This window comes from Haemaphysalis longicornis, unplaced genomic scaffold, assembly GCF_048455015.1.
Source record: "Haemaphysalis longicornis isolate Haplotype H1 unplaced genomic scaffold, Haemaphysalis longicornis Haplotype H1 scaffold_10, whole genome shotgun sequence".
Classification (NCBI taxonomy): Eukaryota; Metazoa; Arthropoda; class Arachnida; order Ixodida; family Ixodidae; genus Haemaphysalis; species Haemaphysalis longicornis.
This window is the reverse complement of record NW_027526204.1, coordinates 19,252,825-19,267,342: the sequence shown is the minus strand read 5'-3', so window position 1 is coordinate 19,267,342 and position 14,518 is coordinate 19,252,825. Positions and strand designations below refer to the sequence as shown.

The window sequence follows — 14,518 nt, the reverse complement described above, 5'->3', positions numbered from 1 at the left end:
GTCTCCCTTTCTCTTCTTTTCGTGTTTTCCGAGGGTATATATTTCACCACGGTGAAATAAAACTTGTTGTTAGTCAGCGCCCAGTCTTGTCACGTTCTTTGTCACGTTTTGGCACTGTTTTTCCATATTCAGTTATGTACCAACAAGCCCGCACCAACAAACTTTTTCAGTTAACCCACGACTTTCGTTCAGGGTCGCCTTGTCTTTCAATTCCTTTACTTCCACTTTTAGTTTTGTCACTCGAGCACCAAACCATAGATCAATTTTTCTGAAGTCTCCAGGCGGTTTTTTAAGTAAGAAATGTCATTTTTAATTGACGGCTGGCCTTCTAAAAGCTGTTCTAACGTCTCCTCTACCATGGGTTAAGGATTTTCCTCGACATCTCCACAAACCAACTATTTGCAAATACAAAAACAGTCATACGCAATACGGATGCACATGTGTGGGCACGGCACGGCGACAAGAAATCTATTGTCACTTCGCAAAGAACTATGACTGACCTGTAAGGCAACAACAAAACGCATGATGAGTGACCTGCACCCAGCGCTTTCACTGTGCCCACTGAGGTTCATTCAGAGTGGTGCAGTCTTTATAGAAAAGCTTGCTGATGACACGACAAAGCCGCGAACTGACGTTAGTGGCGGCGCATCCTCGATCATTTGGTGGAAACTTGATGCTTGGTTTCCGCTGCGCAGCCCATCAAAGGTTGTAGCTGCGCACACGGGTGTTGGCGATGTGGACGCAGACAGCAGTATGGTCTGTAAGGTGACAACAAAACGCATGATGAGTGACCTGCCCCCAGCGGTTTTGCCGTGTTGCTGTTTAGTTGCTCCAATATGCTCCAAAACTGGCATTTAGGTGCTCCAAATTGCTGCAAAAGTAATAATTTGCTGATACGAGAATTGCTCCAAATCACCATTCGTCAGTGGCACCACTGAGCTTGTTTTCGCTCTATGGGCTGATAGTTGCCTGGTGCTAATGCAAGGCTTCAGTCCCAGGAGGGGACTTAATTACAGTGTTGCAACACCTATGTACAGGCACCCTTGAATGCACTCTTCACCTATAATGTCCTTGACATCTAGGGTTGTAAGGAGGTTGTTACTGGGCCATTACTAGAGGAATTTTATCGGCTGATTGCTCTGACCAATTGCCACCTTAAGCGCTTTTGGAAAGTGCTAAAAAGTGGACATGTTTTCCATAGGCATAATGGAATGTAATAGTAGGCTGTGATTTGTCAAATCAGAATATGACAATTTTCTTTGTTGACTCAAATCCTGTCAGAATTAGTCTCTATCACTCCATTTGCAGTCACACTTTTGAGAAGGTTTTGCTTCGGTATGAGTTGTATTTATTTAATTGGACACTGAAGTTATTTGCAAACATTGCGGGATTACTAGCGTGATTTGTAGTCCAGAGCCCCTAGGCCATGTTACGACCACTCTGGGTGCGTTTATGCGAATATATTGTAGCAAAATCAATTCAAAAATGCTGTCCTCCTCTGCATCCTCCCCCATTTTCTGTGGGGTTTTCATGTGATGTCAGGAAAAAATGACTTTGCCTGATGTGATGTCAGGAAAAAATTACTTTGCCTGACTGCGCTACTGCACGGCTCGCAGACCTTCCAACAGAGTCAGTCAGCCCAACGTTTAGTCTGCCAGCCACCGACAGGTCGTCGCAGTTCACTCAGTTGAAACTAAGCAACGTCACATTTGTGAATGGAAAAATGTTCCTTTTGTTAGTTTGTACACTGTATAAAGCTCCAAGTCCAGGTCCCTCTACACAAGCATTGCACAACCGCACATTCGATTCTTCGCTGTCTTGTACCCTAGTACAAAAATACAATGCCAATTGAAAGTGGGAGATGAGTCGGCGAAGTTAATATAGGTAATACAAAAATAAAATTAACCGAAACTTTTACCGTACAGCGTAAAACTAGGGTGCAGGAAGCACTTTTTTTGTGTTGGGTGAACAATGAACAAGCATAGTGGTCAGCAGCACCACACATCTGCAAACGCTTTTCTATTTAAGAAATGCAATTGCCAGACATGAGATATTGTGGAAATTTGGGGGATGCTTGCTGCTCGAGCGCTATACAACAGTCAACCACCTAAGCTGCTTTAAATGCTAAAACTAAGTAAAAGTGTGAACTGGTTATACATCATATTTATTTATTTATTTATTCAGGTTATCCCTAAAGGCCCTCTAGAAGAGGGTATTACATAGGGGGGGGGGGCAATACCACATGGTGTGTAAACTACAACAGCAAAAAAGGAAAAAACAGAAAAAAGCAGTACAACAAGATACAATGCAACGTAGCAACTGCAACAAGACGCAAAACATGAATACGGGCAGCAATTGCATGGCATTATACAATAGGTAAAAAGTTAAAAAAAGAGAAACAAAAACAGAACAACAAAAGCAAAAAAATAAAAATAATTAGTTGGTCAGCGTAGCGCGCATGAGCTCTAAAAACTTAGCCGAGTCTTTCTCGATGGCAATGTGTGCGGGTAAACTGTTCCACTCAATTATAGTGCGCGAGATGAATGACTGAGCGAAACGAAGTGTGCGAGATAGCGGGCGCTTAACTTTGTTGGGATGATCACGGCGTGGAAAGATGGATCATATACCTTATATTTCCATCGGTGGCAGCACTGGCCCATGGCCGAGTGGTCTAGAGCGCTAGGTGTGTTATTTTGCAAGTCGCAAGTTCGAATCCCCGAGGGTACATTCTCTTTTTTTTGTAAGTTCATTTTTTCGTGTTGAGCTGATGTTGTCTATACTGAGTTCACCATTTTTGGGCCTTACGTTCACTGCTCCATGAGCGAGTTCACAGAACGCGCGCAGGCTGACACTAACACACTAGCGAGTTCTCAATGGTGTACTGTTTCCATAAGCGCCGATTGCTTGCGGGCGGTGGGCACAGGCCAGCATCAGCGGACCCTTGGCCTGGTGCGAACATGCTTTTTACGATACAGGCATGAGTGAGGCAAGCTTCAAAGATGGGAGAAAAGCGCGTGGCATTTGAGTGTTTGGGTGACGCGGGGGGCGTTCATACACTGCGTAGGCCTTGGCTAGTGATTGCTACCATTCCAAGCCGTCGTGGGAGGCTTATCTTAGACATTTTACAGCCGACAACATGAAAGTGCGGTATGGCTATTCTCAAGTATCGAGAATGCGCATTCGACGATTATGTCGGATACCAAGCATGTTGTTTCACAGAACCGAAACTTGTTGAATGCTAATTATGGACATCGTCCAATCACGTAGCACCTTTACCTGACGTCACTGCGGTTACTGGGTGCAGCCGCCACAAACCGCGCATGGTAGTTTTTCTTCTTTCAGGCTTTATAAAATGAATGCCGCCTTATCGCCCGGATAAACGATGAAAAGTGTGTTCATTTGAGCAAGTCTATGCAGTGCAAGCAAAAACGCGAGCTTGAAAATTTCACTTCAGTGTCCCTTTAAAATGTGTCTTTATCCTCTATACTCAGACTGTACAGAGCCCAGTTATCCCAGAAGCCCACTGAGACTGGGCTTCTGTTGCATATTAAGGTTGCAGTGAATGTGTTCCTGTGCAGATACTCATGCATTTTACCAAAGTAATCTGGTGTAAATTTCTGCATGCATCTGAGCTTTTATGTCAGCGATTTGGCAGCGACGGCAGTGCACGACGCATCGTACCCGACCTTAAGCACACTTCTTTACTGCGCAGCTGCTTCGACGCATCTACTGAGACCCGTGGATGCCAGCCGGTCTATCACGGAACCGAGCCTGCTACACTGTCGTCGACGACATGTGTGGAGCGGCGGTCATCCTTCTCTCTTCGCACTGCGGGGATAGCTGCACTGGTGCTTTGTTAGACGGCTTCACTTCAGCTGGCACCACCATAAAAAGACGCGGCAACGACGACTGGGCACTTTTGGCAGCGACGGCAGTGCACGACGTATCGTTCCCGGCCTTAAGCACGCTTCTTTACTACGCAGCTGCTTCGACGCATCTACTGAGACCCGTGGACACCAACAGGTTTATCGTGGAACTGCGCCTGCTGCACTGTCATCGACGACACGTCTGGAGCGGAGGTCTTCCTTCTCTCTTCGCACTGCGGGGATAGCTTCACTGGTGCTCCGCTAAACGGCTTCACTCTAGCTGGCACCACCATAAAAAGACGCAGAAACGACAACTTCGCACATTTGGCAGCGACGGCAGTGCACGACGCATTGTTGCCAACCTTAAGAACGTTTTTTTACTGCGCAGGTAAGTACGACTGGAAGGTTCTCTTTGCGTTTGCTTTGCCGTTGCACTGTCGTTGCTGCCATATTGTTTGGTTGTCATTTGCTCCCGCTGATCTTGTTGCGCATATCTGTACGGCATAGCCGAATTCTGCGCAATGCCTACTGTTGCTCAGCTGAACAAAAAAGTTCTTGAGCTTGAAGCCAGACTCGATGAGCATCCAAATGAACTGGTTGAAGCTATCTTTAACAAGTTCATCGTAAAAGCACAGCTGTCTGGTCTGAACTTTCCTGAAATCAACAAAAGATTGCACAAGCTGGAAGCTAGTGCTGAACACATGAATAGCCTCGTGGAAGAGGTGCGCACTGATAACACCTCTCTGATTGCGGAGAACAAGGCATTAAAAGTGCAAAACGCGGTGCTATCTCACAAAGTAGCGCAAATGGAGCAATACTCATGGATAAACAACGTCGAGATCAAGAGAATTCCGGTAATGGAAGGGGAGGACTGCGCAGCAATCATGCGGACCCTAGGTGCTACTATTGATTGCGAACTGGCACCCTCCGATCTCGATGTCGTTCACCGGGTTGCGATCGTGAAAGCTGGTCCAAAGAACCTGCTTGCTCGCTTCTGCTCCCGGACGAAAAAGGCCGAATTCGTGAGCAAGGCGCGAAATGCTAAACTGTGCCTCAAAGATATCGGATTTCCTGAAACCGCGGATAGCCCTGTCTATATAAACGACCACCTGACCCCCGAAAACAAGGCACTCTTTTCTCAGGCGCTTTCTCTAAAAAAGGCAAGCAGCTGGAAGTTCCTATAGACAGACAACTGTCAAATTAAAGCCAGGAAAACCACAGAAAGCGAGGTACTCCGCATCCCTTGTGAAGCTGACCTGTCTGAAATCTGCTAGAGAACCTCATCCAGTCCGAAATTCACCCTCTATTGGACTTAAAATATACATCCACATATGGCTACCGATTTCTCAACTGACCAACTGAATTGCTTGCTCTCACCTGTCTCCTCCGCTGCTATTCGCATAAATGTAAGAAGCATCCGTAAACATTTTGACGACATACAGCATCTTCTTTCCTCTGTTTAAAATCCTTTTTCTCTTGTCAGTATCTCTGAAACCTGGCTTTCCGATGACAACAAAAATTTGTTCTGTTTCCCTTCTTACAACTCTGAGTACTCGCATCGTGGACATAGCAATCATGGAGGTGTAGCCATATACATCAACTCTGCCACTAGGTATAAACGTTGACATGACTTAGAGTTTAATGTAACAGACTGCGGAAGTGTCTGGGTGCAACTAAACCATAATTTTCTTAACCGTGACACTAGGAATATCATCTTTGGATGTGTCTATCGATCTCCATCCTCGTCGGTCATTAATTTCTGATAAGCCCCTCATGAAGTTTTCCATACATTAGCTCTTTAAGACACGAATGTACCGATTGTGGGCGATTTCAATATAAACTTACTTGATTTTTCTTCTCCTAGCTCTTTAATTTACTCCAGCGCTTTTCAGAGTTTTGGATATGAATGTTTAATTTTCCTTCCCACTCGCTGCATTAATGGTGTAGGCACACTAATTGATCATGCTCTTTCTAATCTCTCACCTGCACCCGATGCAGGAGTTTGTAATGTCGACATTACTGATCATTGTCCCATTTTCCTGTGCCTCACCAGCAACACCATTCCAACGAGCAAATCCTTCATCCGAGATGTTTTCGATAAGGAATCGTTCATTGATGCTGTAGAGTGCACTGATTGGCCCTCAATGATAGCCTTAGACGATCCCCAAATTGCATTTTCAGAGTTTTCTCCTATTTGGTCGTCTCATATTCAATGCCATACACAGAACCGTAAATGTAAAAAAATATACGCCAGTGCTCAGAGCCCTTGGATAACTGAAAAATTGTTGAAAGAACTAAGAGCCAAAGAGAACCTTTATAAAAAAACAAAACGTAAGCCTTTAATTTGAGGTTACTTGACCGATACAGAAGATTCTGTAATGATCTTAGAATACGGCTGAAAAATGCAAAAAGGCTGTATTATGAACGCAAAATTGAAGATGCTAGATCTAATGTAAAAAAAATTGGAGATAGTCAACTCTTTCTTGAACAGGAACGGAAGGCACTCTGGAATAACTACTGTTCAGTATAATAACGACACGTATGACAGCCCGCTAGAAATTGCTGAGGCCTTCAGCAAATATTTTTTCATATTGATAACATGCACAGTGCTGATTACAATCTATCCCTATCTCGGCGGCCCCAATCTGTTTTTATTTCCGACCACATCTCATGAAGTTCATGGTGTCATCCGTAGCCTGAAAACAAGTGCTGGTCTCAATGGTATTCACCCCACCCACATAAAAATGATTGCACACACTGTTTCAGGTATTTTGGCAACCATTGTCAACCTAACTTTCAAAACTGACATCTTTCCTGTTGAACTGAAAAGGGGTAAAATCGTTCCAGTCTTTAAAAAAGGGGACTGTGCAATAATATCTAACTATCGCCCGATATGCATACTAACATTTCTTAGTAAAGTGTTTGAAAAATTACTTGAAATTTGCTTCGCGAATTACATCAATAAATTTAAGATTCTAACACCTCACTTTGGTTTTTGCGCGGCATAGTCCACTGACCTCGCTTTGTTATCTTTAACCAATAAGCTGAAGAAAGCAATTGATGGAGGGTATGGCGCAGGCTCTTTATTTGTAGACTTCACCAAAGCGTTCGACACTATCAACCACCATTCTTTTTATGAAGCTTGAAGCAATAGGAGTAACTGCTCCCGCACTATTAATAAAAGATTACTTACACAAAATAAGTCAGGTTGTTAGTGTGTCAGGAATTAACTCTAGGCCCAAAATAACAATTATAGGCGTACCTCAAGGTTCTATTCTCGGCCCTCTTCTTTTCATAAGTTACATAAATGCTCTACCGAACTGTCTTAATACTATATTTTCCGGTCTATAAGTCGCACCTTTGTACAAGTCGCACCCCCCTCAAAATGACAGTTTTTCCGAAAAAACGTATATAAGTCGCACCGGTGTATAAGACGCAGCGGTATATAAGACGCACTTGTTAATTAGGTAAACTTGTAGTGAATCATATTCCCGCGAAGAAAGCTTTCCCACAAGGCGCCTCCCACATCACTGGGAGCACGCGCTCGTGGTGCCGTTCCACGAAGCCACGTAGAGTACGCGCTCGTGGGGCAGGGCAGTTTTGGGGGAGACGCTCGTGGGGAGACATTCGGAATGGTCGGTGTTTTACGTTGTGGGCACAAGTTCTCCTCAGACTAATTGTAATCCACCCGTGCAACGTCTTGTCGCTACAAAACTGGTAGAGGTGCGGGGTACGATCAACCGAGCTCTACATCGACCCCCTGTGTAGGCCCGGCAACAAACTCAGCCACAAAGTTGTTGACACCCATCCAGGAGCAAACCAGCCTGCAACTGCGAGGTTTGCTGGTAGAATTCCAGCCCATGACCAGCAGACCAACGAGGATGGCCACGTGGGACGCCAGCACTGTGACCTCCGGTACCGTTACGGCACCTTCCTACTTCGTGGTACACCAACCCCACACACCAAAAGTTTTCTAGGGGGACTCTTTCAAGGACGAGGAAGATTGGTTCGACCGATTCGAACGCGTTGCGAACTTTAATGGATGGAACAAGCAACACAAGCTGCACAACATGTACTATGCCTTACATGTACTAGGAGAAGCTCCAGTGCTCGCACATTTCGACAAAACCACTGACACGGAGATTCACACTGATGCTAGCAATGTTGGCCTCGGAGCTGTACTTGTTCAGTTGCAACAGGGCGGTCGAACGAGTCGTAGCCTATGCGAGTCGGACTCTTTCAAAAGCTGGAGCGAACTATTCCACCACGGAGAAGGAATGCTTGACCGTCATCTGGGCGATCACCAAATTTACGCCCCACCTTTATGGCAGGCCTTTTAAAGCAGTGAGCGTTCATCACTCCCTGTGCTGGCTCGCCAACCTCAAAGACCCCTTGGGTAGATTGGCTTGGTGGAGCCTTCGAATTCAGGAATACGACATAACTGTTGTATATAAATCTGGAAGGAAGCATAGCGACGCTGACTGCTTGTCGAGAGCACCGATATCTGCAGAGTCCTATGACCATGATGAAGAATTAACACTTTTTGGGGCAATAGACACATCCCAAATGGCCGACTTACAATGTGAGGACCCGGAACTAGGCCCACTCATCAAATACCTTCAAGGAAAATGCACTGACGTACCGCGCACCTTTGCTCGAGGATTGTCATCCTACTGCCTTCGCGAAAACGTGCTATACAAAAAGAATCATGACAGCAGCAAAGAGGCCTTCCTTCTTGTCGTACCCTCAGTGCTTCGCAAAGAAATCTTACAGGCCTGCCACGAGCCAAGAGAGGGTCACTTAGGTGTTAGCGAGACGTACATGGGAATTCACAATAAATACTACTGGGCGAGGCTTCTTCCCACAGTGCAACACTACGTGAAGACCTGTCACGATTGCAGCGGCGCAAAACACCACTTAAGCCCGCTGGACTACTACTTCCACTGGAACCACCAAAAACGCCATTCTACCAGGTTGGCATGGACCTGCTCGGGCCATTTTCAATGTCTTTCTCTGGAAACAAGTGGATAGTAGTAGCAACAGACTATTTGACATGGTACGCCGAGACCAAAGCTCTTCCTCGAGGAACAGCAGCAGAAGTGGCAAAGGTTTTTGTGCATGAGATTGTTTTACGGCTCGGCGCACCCGGAGTAATTATTACAGACAGGAGAACAGCTTTCACCACCGATTTGATGCAAGACGTCCTCAGGTTGACCGGGAGCCACCATCGGAAGGCATATCACCCACAAACCAACGGGCTTACGGAACGTCTGAACAGAACATTGGCTGACATGTTATTCATGTACGTCGACGTGGAGCACAAATCATGGGATGAAATTCTGCCATATATAACATTCGCATACAATACGGCTGTGCAAGAGGCGACGTGGAGGACACCCATCCAACTGGTCTACGGACGTCACGCAACGACAACACTTGATGCCATGCTCCCCCTTTATGGTGGCGACTCAGGTGACAGCGGAGCTGAAGAGTTTATTCAACGGGCTGAGGAGGCACGACCGCTGGCCAGGCATCGCATTCTGCACCAGCAGGAAAGCAACGCGTGGCAGTATAATCTTCACCACCGAGCTAGAAAGTACATGCCAGGAAACCTCGTGTGGGTGTGGACGCCAATCCGCCGCCGTGGACTCTCAGAAAAACTTCTCCGGTGGTAGTTTGGCCCTTATGAAGCGACCCGTCGAATCAATGATGTTACCTATGAACTTGTACCTCGCGGTTCTCGCTCCACTGCTCACTGACAATCACCTGGCAAAGAAGTCGTGCATGTTTTGTGAATAAACCCATACTATGCGCGGTAGATCCATTCAAGACTTCATTGCACAGGACACTGATGTGCTATTTTGTTAGAATAGCTTTATTTTTTTTTTCTTTGGGTTTACATTTGTTTCTTTGCTTTTATTTTTCTTTTGTGCTTCTATTTATTTCTAGCTTAATTGTCGCACTTTATTTGTGCCACAGCATTGGGGTGATGCTGGTAATGAGGGAAGCAATGCCGCGAAGAAAGCTTTCCCACAAGGCGCTCCCACGTCACTGGGAGCACACTCTCGTGACGCCGTTACACGAAGCCACGTGGAATGCGCACTCGTGTGGCAGGGCAGTTTTGGAGGAGACGCTCATGGGGAGGCGTTCGAAACGGTCGGTGTTTTACGTTGTGGGCACAAGTTCGCCTCAATAAACTAATTGTAATCCACCCGTGCAACATCTTGTTGCTACAATATTGTTAGAAAGTGCGGCGAAAGGACATGGTTGCGGCGGCGGCCGCCTATGAACGCATCCTCCGGTAAGGATGGCTTGACACATGCATATACCGTCCAAAGTCTAAACAGAGCTTCTCAAAAATGGTTTATTGATACACACAGATGTCATGTACTTACAGATGGCGTTTAGGCAAAACCATCGAAGTCTTCCTCAGAATCGGTAACAAATAAACAATTCAGCAACTGCAAGTGGGTGTTCCGCTGGCACATCGCTGCCGTCCTCCAACTCGATGTCTTCTTCGCCAACATCATCACCACTCGCGGACCGGATTACTCTGGCCTTTATCAACCCGGCTACAACTGTTTTTGTTGAAATGGAGTCCCAAGAGTCGGAGACCCAAGAGTCGGCCACCTCTCCAAACATCCCGTGTCTCTTGCGTGCTGTCGTAAATAAGTGCAGCAAAGGTGTCATGGCGGACGGAAGTGACACGAACGGAAGCGGCCCAAACATTGAAACTTATTAGCAAGCTGTCTCTTTAAAAATTAGCAGCATGTTTACCTCCTTTAGAGTAACTCTTTAATAATTTATAAACTGCATTTTGTTTTTGCAACCCAGTTTGATGTTACTCTGAATTTATTCTGAACTGTAGTTACGGCGCGTGGCCAAAAGGGGTGCGCGGTTGTCACAGGCCATTATCATTGTTTTTGACTAGAAAAAGCTGAAAATTCTTTGGTTTAACTTCCCGAAGCGACTTATGGGCTACGAGAAAAGCCATAGCGGTGGGCTTCGGATTCATTTAGACCATAGAGCTGTGTCTCAACGTGCGCTGGCCACGCGCGGCTGCCGTAAACTGGATTTATTCCGTACATAAGTCAACTGGTGGTTTAGACGCACCAACGAAAATTTCAGAAAAAACCGCGACTTATACACCGGAAAATACGGTACTTCAGATTGCTTACTTTATGCAGATGACACAACAATTGTTCACTGATAAATGCCTCCAATCCCTTACAGAAAAACTAAACAATGACCTGGCAAGCTTGGCAGCTTTGTGCTCTCATAATAAACTAGATTAATCCTACTAAAACCAGGTTCATTGTTTTTCACTCTCACCAATGTGTAATAAATTATATCCCACGAGTATTCCTGATTCAATTTGCAATTGAAGCAGATGAAGAGGCTGTTTTTCGGGGGGTTCAGTTGGACCGTCACTTGAAATTTCATTCTCACGTTTCTTATCTCAGAAGGGATATAGCGTACAGCATACTCTATTCTCTCAGCCTACATTACTTTCGTTATACTACGCTTTTGTTAATTCCCATATTAATTACTGTATTTCATCTTGGGGCAATACCTACAGCACCCACCTTTCCTCCCTTCAAACTATGCAAAACCAATGTATTAGAATACTTACCCGCAGTCCTTACCACAGTGACGCCAAAACACTCCTTCTTGAGAACAACATTCTAAATATTAAAAACAGTTTCAAATACAAGCTTCGTATCTTATTGTTTAAACAAATCAACAATCAGCTTCCTGTGTTCATAATCCCCGAATTCAACCTAATAAATGCTTACTTCACAAGGTTTGCACGTAATCACAATATTATTTTCATCAGAGAGTAGTTTATGATGTTATAAATAGTTTAAATTTGCCTGGTAAAATTTTTTAAAACTGGACTTGAAATGTGATCGTTGCTAGTTCTAGCTACTGCTGTATATTCTAAAAAACTCACTGAGAAATTTCTGAGAAGAAAGTTGAAAGAATAGCTTGAAAAATAAAGTTTTGGACACTTGAATATTTTTGCCGCTGTGTACAATGTAGAAATCTGAATGACACTACATTTATTGGTGGCAAGATGGTTTCAAGCAGTTTTCATGTAGCTCAGTTTTATAATTTCTATGCTGTTTCTCATCTTGTTCATTTTTCAACAGGAAAATCCCATTTGGAGATCGGTATTACTGTCAGCCCTGTCAACAACACAGACAACCGTCACCTCAAGGGAATGTGTGTGCCAATAAGAAGCCCTACATCTGCACTGTTTGTGCAAAAGTCTTCCGTGGTAAAGGCAAGCTGAACAGGCACGGGAGAGTGCACACCGGCGAGAGACCCTACACTTGTGCCGTCTGCCAGAAGAGCTTCACTCAAAAACACCACCTGGTTTATCATGAAAGATCGCACTCTGGTGTGAAGCCTCATGTGTGCAGCACCTGTAATGAAAGCTTTATGAAAAGAGGCCACCTGGTTGCTCATGAAAGATTGCACTCTGGTGAGAGGCCCTATGTGTGTAGCACCTGTAACCAAAGCTTTAGCAAAAGAAGCTATCTGATTGTTCATGAAAGGATGCACTCTGGTGAGAGGCCCTATGTGTGTACCATATGTCAGACAGGCTTTACTGCAAAGAGCTACCTGGTTAAGCATGAAAGATTGCATTCTGGCGAGAGGCCCTACGTGTGCAGTACCTGTCAGAAAAGCTTTGCTAAATGTCACAGCCTGGTTTGTCATGAAAGAATACACTCTGGAGAGCGGCCTTACATGTGTACCATCTGTCAGAAAAGCTTTGCTCAAAGAAGCGACCAGGTTCAACATGAGAAATTGCACTCTGGTGAGAGGCCGTATGTGTGTAGCATATGCCAGAAGAGCTTTGCTAGAATGGGGTATTTGGTTATTCATGAAAAATTGCACTCCGGTGAGAGGCCCTACGTTTGTTGTACCTGTCAGAAGAGTTTTACTAAAAGTCATCATCTCGTTGCTCATGAAAGAATCCACTCTGGTGAGAGGCCCTATGTGTGTAGTGTCTGTGGTAAAAGCTTTTCTCGAAAAGCCCACCTGGTTAAACATGAACGATTGCACTCTTAGCAAGAGACGGAATGTGTGCAGCGTGACAGAACTTTACTAGAAAGTGCTCTGTGGTTACTAATGAAAGGTTGTGCAGTGACGAGTGGCAATGCGTATGTAACATGTCAATTTTTTTATTCAACAAATACCTGCTGTGCCCAAAGAAGCTATAACGGGGTTACAGGTTCGAAGACAACTAAGTTTTGTTTGCAGAGAATACTAAAAAATTTGAGAGCCTTCTCTCCTCTCATTCCTCTTATGTATTTAACAAAAATGAATTGGCAAATTTTGTTCCTTGCATCGTATTCACTAACTTTATTAGAATTGCCAGTATTACATACTGCAAACGACCAGTACCCAGTTTTGGTCATGGAGTGCAAGTGGCCAGTACATAAACCTAGGCAGCCAGTATTGCGTATGGCAACATTTCAAAGACAGAAGTCTGAAAACCTGTGATTTGAGTGAAGTGGCACCTCCTTAGTGTGATAACAGATAATTTGCTTCGGGCTTGAAGAAATTGTCCTACAATTTTAAGGTACACAGGAAGCAGCTGGAAACCAGCAATTTGAGCGAAGTGGCAATTCTGGCGTGTTCACAGAAAATTTGCTTTGTCTTGTTCAATGTAGAAAAAGGAGGGAATGAGGAAATGTGCATAGAAGGACCCCAACTTTTGTCTGGCTACATTTGAAGCCAAGCACGTGACACTGCAAAGGCACAATAACCAACATGCCTGCTTCATTTCCCATATCAAGTGTGGTGAGCAAGATAAAGATGCCTGAATGAATTTGTGTGCAAGGTCCTACTTCTTTTTTGCCCCTGAGGAGAATAAATCTAAAATATTTGTCTGTGGCTTTTCCTTCCTAAAATTACAATGCCACTGTGTGCTTATAAGTTCCGGAAAGGATGACTTCATCAAGATACAATTCACTCATTCAGAAAACTTTTAACCGGACACTTGAGCAAGGCATTGCCTATCTACTGGTATTGCTGTTTCTTCCAATCAAAGTCTAGTCACTGTGCCTTCAGATGAGTTTCAAGCCTTGTGTGCGGGAGGCAAACAGCTCTTTCTAGTAAGGAAGGCAGTGAACAAGATATTGTGTTGAATATTTGTTTATTTATTTATTTATTTAAACGTACTGCCAATCCCTCACAGGATTCTCGCAGGGAGGGCATATACACAGTACATGTCAGAGTTCTTCAAGCAGTGTGGGTTACACAATCGGTGGACTGTAGTACACATTATACACTCTTCATGGAATAACTATAAACAAGGAAGGCATACCTTTTGCAAAAGTAACATACCGTACAGGCTTTATAATACAGGTTACAACATCCTTTTTCGTACGGGATTACTCATTAATACTCTTCATTTCAAATCTTTTCAAAAATTTCTGATTTCGTGACTAGATGATACACAAAATGAGTTGATACACACATTCACTTGGTGATAACACGCTATTTTCTACCAGTCTTGAAAACTCTGTTAATCTCGTGGTACCAGTTATTGAGTTGCCTAGAGAATTCCATTACCCTTATTGCTAATGGAAAGAAAGCATACTTGAAACAGTCTACGTTGAACCGGTATTCTGTTAGCT

At 44.5% G+C, this 14,518-nt stretch overlaps 1 protein-coding gene across 5 annotated transcripts in view; it reads left to right on the top strand.

Annotated features, from left to right (window-relative positions):
* Window positions 1–13,766, top strand: part of LOC144158259 (uncharacterized) — a 55,010-nt gene extending 41,244 nt beyond the window's left edge. For 4 of the 5 annotated variants that reach the window (XM_077689013.1, XM_077689010.1, XM_077689011.1 and 1 more), the window contains one exon: window positions 12,020–13,766. In XM_077689013.1, coding sequence (XP_077545139.1) covers window positions 12,020–12,944 — 925 coding nt within the window. In that variant the 3' untranslated portion in view covers window positions 12,945–13,766. Of the gene's footprint in view, window positions 1–3,712 lie in introns of all 5 variants that reach the window. The other variant, XM_077689014.1, reaches the window with a different exon arrangement.
* The last annotated feature ends 752 nt before the right edge of the window (window positions 13,767–14,518 follow it).